The 14,884-nt window shown below is 43.3% G+C and overlaps 2 protein-coding genes across 5 annotated transcripts; one reads left to right on the forward strand and one right to left on the reverse strand.

The window, feature by feature from the left end:
- Nucleotides 1–345: 345 nt before the first annotated feature.
- Nucleotides 346–2,725, forward strand: LOC133885824 (GDSL esterase/lipase At5g45910-like). The gene is made up of 4 exons (XM_062325577.1): nucleotides 346–641; nucleotides 729–1,114; nucleotides 1,278–1,581; nucleotides 2,499–2,725. The coding sequence occupies exons 1-4, from the start codon at nucleotides 377–379 to the stop codon at nucleotides 2,723–2,725; spliced, it is 1,182 nt and encodes a 393-aa protein (XP_062181561.1). The 5' UTR covers nucleotides 346–376.
- Nucleotides 2,726–3,041: 316 nt separating this feature from the next.
- Nucleotides 3,042–8,759, reverse strand: LOC133884404 (probable receptor-like protein kinase At5g18500). Of its 4 annotated transcripts, none has more exons than XM_062323802.1 (9): nucleotides 8,430–8,759; nucleotides 8,060–8,217; nucleotides 6,711–7,393; nucleotides 6,505–6,609; nucleotides 6,266–6,388; nucleotides 5,595–5,765; nucleotides 5,335–5,464; nucleotides 4,314–4,523; nucleotides 3,042–3,577 (listed from the first exon to the last, which is right to left on the reverse strand). In XM_062323802.1, the coding sequence occupies exons 3-9, from the start codon at nucleotides 7,373–7,375 to the stop codon at nucleotides 3,434–3,436; spliced, it is 1,548 nt and encodes a 515-aa protein (XP_062179786.1). In that variant the 5' UTR covers nucleotides 7,376–7,393; nucleotides 8,060–8,217; nucleotides 8,430–8,759; the 3' UTR covers nucleotides 3,042–3,433. The 4 variants fall into 4 exon arrangements, with proteins under 4 accessions (XP_062179786.1, XP_062179787.1, XP_062179784.1 ...); XM_062323803.1 differs by having other exon boundaries at nucleotides 8,394–8,759; XM_062323800.1 differs by having other exon boundaries at nucleotides 8,350–8,759.
- Between the last annotated feature and the right edge of the window lie 6,125 nt (nucleotides 8,760–14,884).

Here is a 14,884-nt window from a genome sequence, read left to right on the forward strand (position 1 = left end):
TCTCCAATTCACATTATATATATATAAGACCCGAAGGGGGTTATGAGCTCCCAAGCTCATTCTAGCCCCACCATTCTATTTTCTTTCTTGTTGGTAAGTTTTCCCCAACATGTAGTGTTGCAATTTTCAGCAAAGAATGTGCAATTCTAGGCGACTGATAAATAAAAAAAAAATCTTGTCGATTAAAAGTTACAAATATATTCTAGAATATTTGGATGATAAATATACCAGTCCCTTCCTTAACTGAGTCTGACTAGGTTCCAAGCTATGAAGCTAGTCAACCATTCACTTGCAGTTCATTAGATTTGTGACCCCTCCCACGCAGCCCGCTGCGCCGCAAGCAAATTGACCGGCCGGTCACACTTGCTCTACTGACATGGAGCCGCCGACGCTGCTGCTGCTGCCGTTCACTGTCGTCGTCCTCTCGTCCATCCTACATGGCACGGGCGCCGCCGCCAACGCACCTCAACGGTTCAACGCCATCTTCAGCTTCGGCAACTCCTACACGGACACCGGCAACTTTGTCCTCCAGTCCGCCGGCCTCCCCGCCATCCCCTTCAACCACTCCCCCTACGGCGAGACCTTCTTCCGCAGCCCCACCGGCCGCCCCTCCGACGGCCGCCTCGTCATCGACTTCATCGGTACGCAAGTACATATATCACACACAACACTCTGAAGTCTTCGTAGGTACAAACATATATAGATTTCTTCTTTGCATGTTCGTGCAGCGGAAGCGCTCGAGATTCCTCTGCTACCGCCGTTCCTCTCGTGGGCGGGGCGGCCGCAGGACTTCAGCCGCGGCGCCAACTTCGCCATCGTCGGCGGCACGGCGCTGGACGTGGGGTTCTTCCTCCGGCGCAATGCGGCCAGCGTGCCGCCGTTCCGGAGCTCCCTGCGCGTGCAGATCGGGTGGTTCCGCAGGCTGCTGAAACAGTCGCTCTGCAACACTACCGACACCACCGCGGGGTGCAGGGAGCGCCTGGCGAGGTCGCTGTTCGTCGTCGGCGAGCTCGGCAGCAACGACTACGGCTACATCCTCGCTGGCGGCAAGAGCCTCCAGGAGGCCAAGTCCTTCGTCCCGGAGGTCGTGAAAGCCATCTGCAGAGGCATCGAGGTATATGATTACAGCTATACTATACATTCCTCGGATCACATGAAACATCGCGAGTTGTCGGCTTGTCGCCGAGAAAGATGAGCTCTCACATGACACATTGCGACTTCCCAAGTTGTTGTTGCGAAGAAAACAGAGTACGTTCTCACTCACATGACATGTGCAGAGGCTGGTGGAGGAAGGAGCGAGGTACGTGGTGGTGTCGGGGACGCCGCCGGCGGGGTGCATGCCGATGGCGCTGGCCAAATACGGCACGGCGGCGGCGGCGGCCAAGAATGAAACGGATCATGAGCACGAGTACGACCGGCGGACGGGGTGCCTGCGGCGGCTCAACGGCCTGTCGCAGTACCACAACTGGATGCTGCGGGAGGCCGTCGGGCGCATGCGCGGCAAGTACCCTGGCGCCAAGCTCGTCTACGCCGACTTCTACCGGCCGGTGGCGCGGCTCGTCCGGCGGCCCGCGAAGTTCGGTGAGTCAGTCGTCGTCTGCTATCGCATTCGCATATTCGCCATTCATTTCATGCCTCTTAGCGACTCTAATGTTCCTCTAGCATGTCATCGTTTCTTTGGCTCTTCGTCTGAAAGAATTTCAGTTTTCGTATCATCTGTAGCGATGTAGAGCCTGCATCAACCCAGTATATTGTTGAAAAATTAGAGCAATATAATGCACATGATTTCTGACGACAAGCTCATGAATGCGGTGTCACCGCTACCATGCTGCTGCACATATATATGCGTGTAGATATACCAGTAGATACTGCAGCTATAGATTAGCTACGGAGTCAAACATGTTGATGATATCTAAAGCAATGAGATCATTAACAACACTTGTCCTGCCAAGTGTTTTGCAATTTTCAAAATTTTGGAATCTTGGGGTACGCTAACCCATACTTCATGTAGCATTTCCTGTTGGGCAGGAAATGAGAGCAGCATCGGTAAAACAAAAAAAAAAAGGAACCAGCGAGATTCTTTTAGCTGTTGATCGAGGAGGACCATGCAACCGGTAGAGATTTTGTTGGGTTCCACGTATACAACATAACTAATTTGCAAGGTCAACTCTAGTGAAATTCCAAATTCATTTGCACGTAGGCCTATTTGTAAACGGAGTGAACAAACAGACTACAACTCGCAACCATATGTGTGCACCTGGGATCACAATCAAAATTTGGAAAAATGGAAATGGCCTTCGACCGGTTAGCGAAAACGGTTATCTCGACCAGCTTTCCATCTTCAAATTTTCAACATTTGAGGTCATTTAGCCTTTAAATTGCATTTTCACCCTGACACGAGTATTGGTTAGTTGTAGACCAAGATTTGGTTCCCTGGTATGTAGTGATCATATGGAAAAAGTATATGCGAGTAACTTATGGTTTCACTTGGTTTGCAGGATTCACCAAGGAGCCTCTCCGAGCGTGCTGCGGCGGAGGGGGTCCCTACAACTACAATCCTGAAGCAGCCTGTGGCTCACCCAGCTCCACCGTCTGTGGCAACCCGTCGGCCTACGTGAATTGGGACGGCATCCACTTTACAGAGTCGGCCAACAAGTACATCGCCGACGGCTGGCTGAATGGTGTTTACGCCTATCCCTCCATCCTGAACCTGCTGGCGCAATAAGGAACGCCATAATAGTTTAATTCATTCGCAATATCAGGATAGGTGTGGATGATTTTGTTACAAAAACTAAGGCATGATCTAGAGATTGCCAAGTGAAGAAAAAGTTGATTCTTGATTGAGGCGTCACAAGTGATCCGATCAGGTGATGGTACGATAGCACCAGCCTTCTCGCCGACACATAGCATGGCATGGCATGGCAATGGTGCAGCCCCGGGAAACCTTACATAGCTGACACACAAGCAAGATATACAAAACCATTCAGGTTGAGGTTGATTCATTGATTAACTACACAAGACAAACTGACAATGGAGCGCAAAGATGAATTTTTTTCTCTTCTCTTTATACTCTTCGAGTAAACAATATAATACAAACAATACCCAATGTTACATCGACCGATCCCTTTTCGCACTCTCATACTTCATACCAGCATCCACTCTCAACCATTCCTGTCACCAACCACACCCAGCCATCTTTTTGAAAGCTTTTACAAACTAGTACTGTACATCCTTCGACTATCACACACCACTGTACATGTGTCAAGGAATACAAAAAAATGCATTATCGGTCACCGTTCCGAGAGAAATAAAAATCAGTCAATTTGTTTTCTGTTGAATCGAGATATCATGCTTCCCACAATGTGTTTCTCGCACGTAGCACTCCAGGTGTCTCTTATCTTATCTCCTAGTATGCTTTTCTTTGCTTGTTCCCTCATTTGGACGAAAATGTTTTACTCTTCACCCGAGGTGGCCTCACCTCACGCTCAGGGGCATCACTCCTGCCACTGTTATTCTTGCCCCTCAATGGCTCGGTTTCTGAATTCTCAGGGGTCCGGTTCTGTCGGTGCCTCCTTTCCTGTAAATCCATTGACATGTTTTCTAATTCTGGTATAACACTAATATACAAAGCTGCGATTTCATTGGGTAAACAATAGACATCAATGTCAAGTTGCACAACCTTCTAATAAATACCATAAAGCTGATGGAATAGGTATATGAGGCAATCAAATAAGATCATCGTACCAATGGCAGCATTCTAGTACAATGTAAATAATTGTTTCATCTACCGCTAATTTTAGTGACATGGACAAGGCTTAATAATAGTCCCTCCCATCTTTTCACGATGTAACTTTGACCATTACATTTACAAATTATGACAGTGAGTTTTTTTTTTCTTGACCACGAGGAGAGACTCCCCCGGGCTTTTTTTTTTAAATTTAAGGTAGGGGAGTATCGAACCCTGTCTGGCCAGGAAACTCGCTGAAACTAGTTTCTCAGGGAGATACCCACAAATCGGTGCGCCCTGGGTTCGAGCCTGGGTGGTTGTCCCCTCTACTGGAGGCACTAACCAACTGATAAGTAGCTCAGTTCGCCAATTAGAGTTAATAACATCATAATATTACAAAAGTATTTTTAACAGCTAATTTAATGGTGGTTATAAATCTATCAATGGTGAATCTTTGCAAAGTTTGACTGCACAGATTCTAAATATCAAATAGAAAATAATGGAGTAAGAGAAAGCAAAAGAGACAATATTTTGAGGAATATTATTCATCATGTCCACACATGGTATTTTTATTTATGGATCATACCTCTTGAGGTATGGGTTCATTTGAATCCAACATCCGGACCACTTGGTCCATCCTTGGTCGCTTCTCAGAATTCAAATCGATACACCTCAAAGCTGTCAAAAGGGCACGTTTGAGCTCCTTCGTCGAAGGTCTTCTCTCCAGGTTTGGATCTACCACTTCTTCAGAACGTCTATTGGCAACCATCATTTTAAGCCAATCAACTAGGTTTACCTACAGTTAAGGAGCAGTGCATTGGAAAATAGAGAGGGGGTATCAAATGTCAAGGATACGGTACGTTGCACATTATCAACTGATAACATCTGCAGTGTTTCGCGGGTAACTCTGGTTGTATGCTAGTTAGTAAGTTGCAAATTTGTATGTGCAAATATCGTACAACAATAACAGCATGCTTGCAGGAAGATAAGGTTTTAATTAAAGTTGCACATGTTTTTGCAGAAATGAACAACTTCATTATGCTTAGAAGTGTCCCTAAACTCAAAGCACAGTAGCTGTTATGCTTCATGGAAGCAACAGTAGCAATTCTGATGCAGAATGCTAGCGAAAGCATAGGTTGGAGAGACAAAATAATAGGATAAGGCTAAGTGGCTCCAAACCATTCATATTTGACTCTACAGTCCACAAAGCTGCTAGATCAACAGATATTCAAATGCAGCAGCAGATGTTTCTTGCCAATCCAAGTATTAACATGATTCACAAGTCCATCTAATTTACCCTTGACTCAATCTTGCATGAGAAGTTCATTTAGTTTATCCCTTGTTCTTATTGTTATATCTTTCTGAGTTTTGGTTGTTGCACACTATGCTGCATCAAATTCTCCTAAAAAAAAGCTACACTAGCAATCTAGATCAATAGTTAGACTGTCTTGTTTGGTAAGAGATGTTACTGAATCTTGTATGTTTTCTGTTATGGAGTTGAATAGTTAACTAATGTAACAGAAATGAAAAAGGGTTAAGTCGTAGAAAATATAGAGAGCAATCAGGACGCTGGAGATTATCAGAAAAAGATATTTGACAAGTACTACCTCATTTCCAGGGCGATCGTAGTCAATTGGATCTCTACCTGTAATAGCTTCCAACAAAACAACCCCGAAGCTGTAAACATCACTCTTTTCATTCAAAAGTCCACTATTAGCATACTCAGGCGCGACATAGCTGTAAGGGAAAAAAGTTGAGTAATACTAGTACCAACAATTTTTCCTAAAATAAAAAATTCACAATGGACAAGATTGAAGGAAATATTAACAGAAAGTGTCTCAAATATACAGTGGTATGAAGAACTTACCCAAAGGTACCCATAACTCGAGTAGCAATGTGACTTTTACCAGCACCAAGCATCTTGGCCAAACCGAAGTCTGATATTTTGGCATTAAACTCATCATCAATCAAGATATTACTGGACTTGATGTCACGGTGAACAACTTTTGGCTCGATTGCCTCATGCAAATAAGCAAGGCTGCAGATTTAGCAGTCTACATCAAATTTACGTTTTACAAGGAGGAATAACTATAACTGGGAATGACCAAACAGAGCACCACTACGTTATTAAAGAAAACAGAACTAGTTTACGAGATCATAATAAGAATCATAAGCTAGTGACAAGGACTGCTTCAAACTTCCATAGTTTCAACCTTTCATCTAACCAGAGCTTATCAAAATCAAACATGTTCTTGTTCACAATAGAATGGTTGATTACAAATTGTGAGTTAGTGATTAGTAAGAATAGTAAAACTCAAGAAGCTGCCAAGATTGAAATATGTGCTCAGATTGACCATTTTTAGCCTTAAACATTAAATGGTACAGATCCAGTCGGTTCACGCTTTGCAAATCTTGAGAGTGGGCAAACGATGTACAAATGATATTTCTACAAAAAAAATAATAATAAAATAATAATAATAATAATAATAATAATAATAGACAAATCAGGGCATCAGATTCAGTTAATGAGTTACTCACGCCTTTGCAGTGCCCAATAGAATTTTCATGCGAGCTAACCAAGTGAGAGAGCTGTACTGGGACAATTCTCCGTGAAGCCAACTTTCGAGATTTCCATTGTTAACATATTCATACACAAGCATCCTGGTTACAAACACACATAAAGTAATTCTTGTTATGAGCTCCCTATTTTTATTGATACAAGGATCAAATACATAGCACACCATATTTTAGAGAAAGATTGGATTTCATATTCTTACCTTTGAGTACCCTCAACACAGTAACCCAAAAGGCGGACCAAATTCTTGTGTCGAACATGGCCAATTGCCTCAACTTCCACTCTGAATTCTCTCTCAGCCTGCCCTCTGCACAAGACAAGCAGCTATAGTATAAGAAAAAGGAGGCAAAATGATAAAGGCATGTACTGCCACAGCATCAGTCAAAAAGTGCCATAGAAAAAGCTCACAGATTGTTAAGGATTTTCTTGACAGCAACTGGGGTGCCATTTGATAATCTGCCACGATACACGACACCATATCCACCCTCACCAATTACATTATCCTTTGAAAAACGGTCAGTTGCAAGATCGAGATCTCTGAGAGTGAACCAATGGCCCCAACCAAGATACGAAAACTCAGGTAAGCCCGCCAATGGCGCAGAGTCAACAGTAGCATGCGTTGAAGACTGTTCATTGATGGAAACAGTCTGAATGCCATCACAGGCATCCGTAATGTGAAAAGAACCAGAATGATTGTTCTCTTCTCTTTGTCTCGACTTATCCTCCTGAGCCAACTGAATTGCTTCTCTATTGACTGAATCAACAGGGTCAGGCTCATTCTGAATGGCGAGTAGAAGCCCATCATGTACAACAAAATCATTTGCTGGAAACTGGTCCACCGTCCTTACTTCCTTGATATCTTTGCACGCAGAAGGTATTAGGGTCATTGGAAGATCAATGACTGTCCTACGTGACCTCTTGATACAACTCTGGATGGTGATGCATATGATAAGTATGAGAAGAATACCCAAGAGGGACGCTCCAACAGAAACCCCAATAACAACCCAAAGTTTAAGGCCAAAGACAACTGTTCTCTCATGGAGAGATTCTGTTAGACTGGAGTTTGATGACATCTTCTGATCATCAAGTACCTACATGAAGAGGATAAGAACGTGTCATGAACAAATGCAAATAACCACTTTGCACAAACATAACAAGATTGCAATTCAGATATAGGCTGTTTCAAGCTGGTTCTAGTGAACAGCAGTGCAATTGCTCCTTGAACTGGAATTCTGCAGCATGCTAATCAGGAGAAAGCTACATTGTAACCACCAAGAAGACCAATCAAGAGTTCTCTGCGAAGTCTTGATGTGCATTCAGAGGGGTAGCAAGTCATAATTAATTTTGTGCAATTGTATTTAGACAACCGACATCAACTGAAGCAGCCCGATTGTTGAAGTCAAATTTCACATTAGATTTTTTTATAAGAAACTTTCACATTAGATTAAACAGTTTATTAAATGTTAGCGCAAACAATACCTTAAACACGAAAAAGGTGGAAAATTTACAGTAGCAGACATTTGTGGGTTTACAAATACGTGGAATTTAAACCAGCGGAAGGATTCGAACTTCCGTAGCTGCTGTGCACAGGCTAGAGCAAAGGGGGAAACAATCTGTCCATGAATAAAATTCAGCAATAGTAGTCCACGATAAGCACATCAAAGAATCTCCTCTTTCAGAATAAAGAACCCATTCACCTGTCAAGACCATCCTAAATCGTAGAAACAAACGGCTAAGAATATCAGTGAGGTACTTACAGGTTGGGGCGAGAAAAATCAAATCTTTACAGGATAAGCTCAGCAATGGTGACTACTGCAAGACATCCACAATCTGCGTGGCGCAGTGGCGGACTTGGCGCTGGGCATGGGAGCTCGGTTGAACACCCCAACAAATCCTGTGGTGTTGATCTTGAGAGCTGGAGAAGAGGAAGAAGAAACTAATTAATCAAACCATGGGTGCACGCAGCACACAAATCCACAACAATCTGAATGGAGAGAGAGAGGGAGGGAGAGATTTGGATCTGAATGGTAACAAGACCAACTCTTACAAAAAAAGAACGGAATCCACCCAAGTAAGCTAGGATCTTTTTACTTATTTGCCAGCAAAAGAAGAAACCAATCCACGTACGGATGGACGGATCTGCACTCCACCTCCACTGGAGACTGGACAAGACGGGAGAGCAGCGCGGCAGGAGGATTAAGCAGCGAGCGGCGTGTGGAGGATCCAGACCAGCACCAGCCGAGAGAAAGGGAGTGACCGGCCCTGGCAGGCAGCCTCGTGCTCGGCCCTGCTTGTTTTGGAATTTTTAGAGGCTCGTCTGCGTGCGCGGCGCGGGTCGGGGCGGTTGGCAGGTCGATTGCAGCCACCTTCCGACGGTCGGTCGCCCCTGAGCCCCTGCTGCACTTGCTTCGTTTACAAATTTACATGGGCAGACAGCTTTACTTCTCCAGCACTGCTGCTGGTTAAGCTGCAGTGGAGTCGGACTCGAGAGTGAGGGAGAAGGAAGAGCCAGGTGGTGTCGTGGCGTGAGCTCAGGTCACGTAGCACCGCAGTAAACATGAAACAAAGCAAACATTTTTTTCCCTCCCCTTTTTTGAGGATTCAAGTGAAGCAACTGTGGTGATGCTTTCTCCTCTTTTTTAATAGGCTTTTGTGATGATTTCCGTTTCAGACCGAGAACGTATGTATGTACGTATGACAAAGAAGGGTGTGGATGGAACAAAGGCATATATTGAGAGTCGAGAGATGAGTCCCAGTGGTGATGGGCAAGCTCCAACTAACACTAGTGCTTATAAAAAACAAATCGTTCGACCACGTTTTATGGGATAAGTGGTAGTTGTCAATTGTCATCGATAGTTTATTATAGATATGCATTATGTGTACGCTTCTCTTAAATTAGATTGGATGTCAAATGTCACTGGATCTTCCGGCGACAGCAACATCATCTTCTCTCTAGATTTGATTAGTTAGGTGCGTCTGGCATTGGCAATATGGAGGCACCAGTGGAGTTTTTTCGACAGAGTAAATTTGGGAAAAATTTAGTTAGCAAAAGCAAGAGTATAGATATTAAAAGCTGTATCACAAAACTGCATATTGGTGTCTTGATGTACCGCAAACCACAAATTTCTGCACCATCAGCGAGTTTGAAGTTCGAAAAATTCCAGATTCACTGCACCCTATGTCCTGTGGGGTGTTGTTGCCATATATTGATGATATCGAGTACAAGCAATGTGGCTAAAACTATTACAGAGAGTAGATCAGATCTAATCTAACTTAAGGCTAAAGTCGTCGAATATCTTATCTGCTAGGGTCTTGATATTTGCCTCGAGTTCTCTCGCTTGTTTCGTGTTGTTGTCTCTCTTCTTTTCCCTCCCCAGTCTTTCCGCCTTACATAGGGGTGAGGTACTGACTTTTATCCAGCTGTAGTCGATAGGGAGTTGTCTTCCTTCACGTCCAAGTAGATGAATCTGTTTTGAATAATGATCGTATCGGGTTGGATAATCAATCTAAACCTTCCTCATATATACTTCCTTGATTCCGGTATATCGGGTACCACTGATTCAGTTTCGTGATATCTAAAACTTCTTAATGTGTGTTGTACATACCCTGTCTGTCTGCGATATATTTCTTATGCGCATATATCCCATAGTTAGATATTCGACAGTAGCCCCCTAACTCTACTCCGGAGGAGAGGTTTCCATAAACACCTACTCAAGTACTGTCAAGTTTGGTCAAGTAAAGTAGTTTGAACTCATGGTTAAAAGAATCGAGTATGGACAAATCCTTTCTCGAGTATCGAGTGGAAGCTAAGTCGGGTCGAGTGATCACTCGAGACTCAAAAAGATTTAAAGAACTCAACTGATCGACATCCGACTTCGAGTAGAGTTAAAAAAAACCTTTCAAAATTTGAAACGATGGGTATGTGAGTATTTAATGCGGGCATAAGGGTGTGCAGAGATTCGCACATCGTCATCATTCCTTTTTTTTGCGCCAATCGAGGCATTGCAAAGGCGGGAGTGGTTGAAACGGCGATAACTTTTCGGTTTTTTTACCCGTATGACCCGAACTTGTGGTGGCCATTCCTCGTTATTGCCACCAGTCTTCTTGCATAAGCCTTTCAGCTTTCTTTGTTCCAACACTCACCACCACCAGAAAGAAATTTTAGATCCATGGATCCCAACTCTTCCCCCTCACCGAAGAAGCAGTCGGATGCAGCAGTTGCCGATACCTCGCCTGATTAGTATGTTGAGGCGAGGTTTATGATCGAAGCCTGGACACCCTTGACAACGCAAGAATCTCGACTGGCGGAACTTGAAGCGGAAGAAGTGGTGCCACTGCGCAGCCTGGTTGAATGGAGGACGGCATCCGATGAGAGATTCCTTTCATGCAAGATCGAGCACAAGTTTTTAGTTTTCGAGTCCTTCTTCGATTGCGGTTTTAACATTCCACCTTCCAAGTTTCTTCTTAATGTTCATAATCGGTATCAAATTGAGCTTCACCACCTGAACCCCAACTTTGTCACCATGCTTAGTATTTTTGTCCGTCTATGTGAGGCTTTCCTTGGTATCGATCCAAGTTTAAATCTTTTTCAGTACTTTTATAAACTGAAAATTATTACTGAGAATAAATGTGTCGGGGGGTATGGTTTCCAATTGAGGAGTGGAATGAAAAACTCCTACATCTTGGTTGCCCTAACCTCTTCTTGGTCGAAGGATTGGAAAAAACATTGGTTTTACGTCTCCAATCCTGACCTAATTGGTTTTCCTTTAGTGTATAGAGGTCTTTTTCCCGTCAAATCCTTCTTGGACACAAGAGCATCGAGAATCCAACCACACCACCTATTTCGCCAACAGGATTGGCATGCTGAGGCAATTTGGCCTAACCAGGTGGCATGTAGCTAAAGACTTTATTAATAAGAGATTAAGTCCCTTGAAGGCATGAACACGCCTAGCTTGGGAATACAATGGGGATGAGGATGCTTCAACAGATGCAGTCAGATGTAAGGCTTAGTTAGTACTTTTGCCCTTTCCATTTTTGCTATGAATTTAGAGCTTTGTCGAGTAAACCTTTCTTTTCTTTCTCAGCTCTACGACCTTAGGATGTCACTTCCTGGTTGAGCAAGCTTTTCTCTTCCGGTGCACCAGAATGCGACATTCTGCCTTATTCCCTTGAGAATCCTCGACCAGATGTAAGGATTTTCTTAAAAAAGTAGGACCGGTTATCGTACATTTGATCTGACTTGTTTGTATGACCGTAGGCTCCAATCTTCCGCCAAGAACACATCCTTTCGAGCGAGGTCCTTGATCTTGACGACACTTCTTCCGCTAATGTTGTCGATAAGGGGACGGGATCAGCCAATGAGGAGGCCGAGGGGTCACTTCAATCGAAGAGATCGTCCCCGTCTTCTCAACTACTACCTGATCCGAGCCCTCACAAGCGCAAGCGAAGGAGTCCTCAGGTATTGAAATAGAAGTCCTTATTATCTTCATATTCCATAAGCGGATATTTGAATGCATTCGATTGTGATGAGTGGTCTTTTGTTAGTGAACGGCGAGCGTACCCACCCAATTGCCTCCTCGAGCAATCGCCACTCTTGATGACCCAGCCGAAAAGGTAACTATTCTTGAGTTATCGATTTTCTTTTAGTCATTCTACTGATGGCAACTTTGCGTGGGTGGCCTTTTTTTAGGGGGCATCTGGTGCATCCTCGCAATTGCCAACTCGAGGGTTCGTTGTGCCTGATGAATCGACTAGAGAGGTAATTTCAGTTGAATTATCACTCTTTAGTTGTTCATACTTTCACTCGATAATAAATTCTTATCGTTTGGTTCTTTGCAAGTTACTGATGTTTTGACCTTGCCTGGTACATGTGTAACTCCTCCACCGGTTCTGCTTGCCAAACTGAGAACGGAAAAGATGACCACAAAAAGGCCAAGATCAAGCGTCAGCTCACACTTTCCAATTTTGAAGAGGTTTGTTCTGGATTCTGATCTCGATTGGTCAATTGGCAGTCCTTTTTTCTTCCCTTATTCTGTTGATTGCAGACTATCGACTGAGGTGCAAACCAAGGCTACCGGTGCCTCAACCAGTCATTTGGGTCTAACTCCTTTAGTTAAAGATCCTACCTCGAGTACGCCCAAAGAAGACCTGCAGCTCAAGGGAAAAGAAACCTCAATATCGATCCCAACCAATGACCCATGGATAGCGATAAAGGTTCTTCTCCAAGTCACAGATGCCCAGGTAGCCGCCGCTGAGGATAACCACCACAAAAAGCTCAAAGCCAAGAGGGAGAAAATCGAACGTAAGTATGTCCCTAATCACAAGCGTGTGATTCGATTACTGGGTGATTAACAAAAATTACTTTTTCGGTTTACTTTTTTCAGGCCTTGAGTCCACCTGTAGCAACAAGGAAAAACTTCTTGCTGACGCAATGAAGAAGATTGACAACGGCATCAAGTATTGGGAGATGCCGAAAAGAGCTAGTGAACACTGCGCGAGCCGAAAAGAAAGCCATGATGATTGAAAGGGATGCTGACATTGCCCAACGAGATGCTGCTATCCTGGCTTTTCAAGAGCTGAAGGAGCAAACACTCGACTACATGATCCAATCAGCCTCTATAAGTGCCACTACATTGCTCGGTATCCTCGAGTTACAATTCCGCGCTTGATACTTTGTTGGTGACAGTCGGGTTTAATTGTACTAGCAAGGAGGACGCAAAACTTGTTGAAAGTGTCTAGCCGGTGGTTCCAGCCTTTGTCGAGTCTTTAAGGCTTAGTTTGCCTAGTGAGGATGGTGAGGAGAGTCCCTCAGACTGATGGTCCATCCTATTCTGACACTTGTAAAATACATTTTATGATCTAAGAATGCCCACAACAACGCTACATTTTACCAGTCTATTATGCTTTTGCCTGCTATTTCCTTGTCGATGAAATAGGATTAGCATAAGTAGATGCAATAACTAATAGAGGCATGTTGTCATTGTTCTCAAGACCATATGATTATGTATCTGTAAACCTGAAATCTTAACTGGATAAGTTATTAGATGTGCGGCCCTCGAGTAATCGAGAAAACCGTAATAGTAAGGAAAAGACTAATATAGAGCTAAAAAAAAGAAAGATCATATTGATTTTTTTTACGAACTTTTATCAACATGCGTATTCGGCCAGCATACAAATATGAACTCGATAGAGAGCACACGCAAGGCAGACTAGGACTTCAGAACCCTTTTTGGCCATTAGGCGTGAGATGTCTGACAATCTCTGTGTCGTTATGCCTCTTGAGGTATAACTATCCGTCATCGAGCCAACACATGCCTCCGTTGGTCCTATTCAATGTGACCAATGCAGAGCCAGATAAAATTTTGCAAAAAACATATGGTATTACGATGTAGCCCCCGACTCTATGGTCGAGGAAGAAATTACTCGATCGGAGAGTAGAAAAGGACATACCTATACTATTGATCAGAAAGTAGTTTTATAGCTCAGAACTGTGTACTCGACCGAATCTCAATCTCGACCATGTACTCGATAAGGCTCACTCTCGACCATGTACTCAATAACGGAGTCGGTTGAAGGATGAGGCTCGTTCTCGACTGAATACTCGAGAATGCAAGCCCCCGAGTGTTATGGTTTTGACTGCAATATGATTATCGAGTGAACTTGAACCAACGGGCAGGTGGGCATTAAAAGACCCTACTCCCATTTGTACTCGTTTTCACCGCAACATTGATTTGACGCGTCATAATGGCCGCCCATCCCTCTTTGCAGAGACGAGACAAGCCATAACGCCATCATGACTTCCACCAAGCGCTCTACGTGCCCGAGGCGACGCCATCATTTCGGATCTTGACAGCCACGTTTACACAGTACAACCTGTTTCCCCTGCTATAATGTCACACCCTGATTTTCAGAATTTACAACTTTTTAAATTTTTCCAAGATTATTGAATAGCTTCACCAGTAGTATATGTTTAAAACCTATTTTCTTAATCAATAAATCAATATAGGTTATTTTGTGTGCATTGCATGCTGAGTTTTGCTAGAAGCCAGGTAAATGCATTAGAGTTCTTTTTCTTTTTCTTTCTCTTTGGTGTTTTGAGTGAAAAAGATTTTGAAAAGTTTTTTACAAAACTTTGTAGTAAACTAGTTAAGGATCTTAATGGTTGGAATTCAAAATCTTTGAATTCATCATCTATTCAATCCTCGATCATACCGGATCCTTCTCTAGTTCAATTCAAATCTTATCCAAATCCTTGTTTAAAGCCAATCTTACATCTTTCTCAAATTCTACCCAAATCCAAATTCAAATTCCTTATCTACTCCCATATTTGTTCAACCTCATTTTTTCGTTTCTCTTAAATTCACTCCAAGCTCAATTCAAATTCAAACTCAATTCAAATTTCTTTGCAAAAGTTTCTTTTCTAAACCCTAGATATATCTAAAGTGTCTTTGGGCTTAATCTTGCTCAAGTCCAAACCCTTAGCCAGTCTTCTAGATGGCCCAATAAAGGATCCATGAAATCTGCAAATTTTCATGGAGTCCTGGATAGTCTCATCTTACCATGAAGTTTCGTAGTTTAAAACG

This window comes from Phragmites australis, chromosome 11 (assembly GCF_958298935.1).
Source record: "Phragmites australis chromosome 11, lpPhrAust1.1, whole genome shotgun sequence".
Lineage (NCBI taxonomy): Eukaryota > Viridiplantae > Streptophyta > Magnoliopsida > Poales > Poaceae > Phragmites > Phragmites australis.

Coding starts and splice junctions, on each gene's coding strand:
- LOC133884404 (XM_062323802.1), bottom strand. CDS start 7,375: ATGTCATCAAACTCCAGTCTAACAGAATCTCTCCATGAGAGAACAGTT. Junction 6,610..6,710: donor AAGAAAATCCTTAACAATCT/GTGAGCTTTTTC, acceptor TGTCTTGTGCAG/AGGGCAGGCTGAGAGAGAAT. Junction 4,524..5,334: donor ACGATCGCCCTGGAAATGAG/GTAGTACTTGTC, acceptor CCTTAACTGTAG/GTAAACCTAGTTGATTGGCT.
- LOC133885824 (XM_062325577.1), top strand. CDS start 377: ATGGAGCCGCCGACGCTGCTGCTGCTGCCGTTCACTGTCGTCGTCCTC. Junction 642..728: donor CCTCGTCATCGACTTCATCG/GTACGCAAGTAC, acceptor ATGTTCGTGCAG/CGGAAGCGCTCGAGATTCCT. Junction 1,115..1,277: donor CCATCTGCAGAGGCATCGAG/GTATATGATTAC, acceptor TGACATGTGCAG/AGGCTGGTGGAGGAAGGAGC.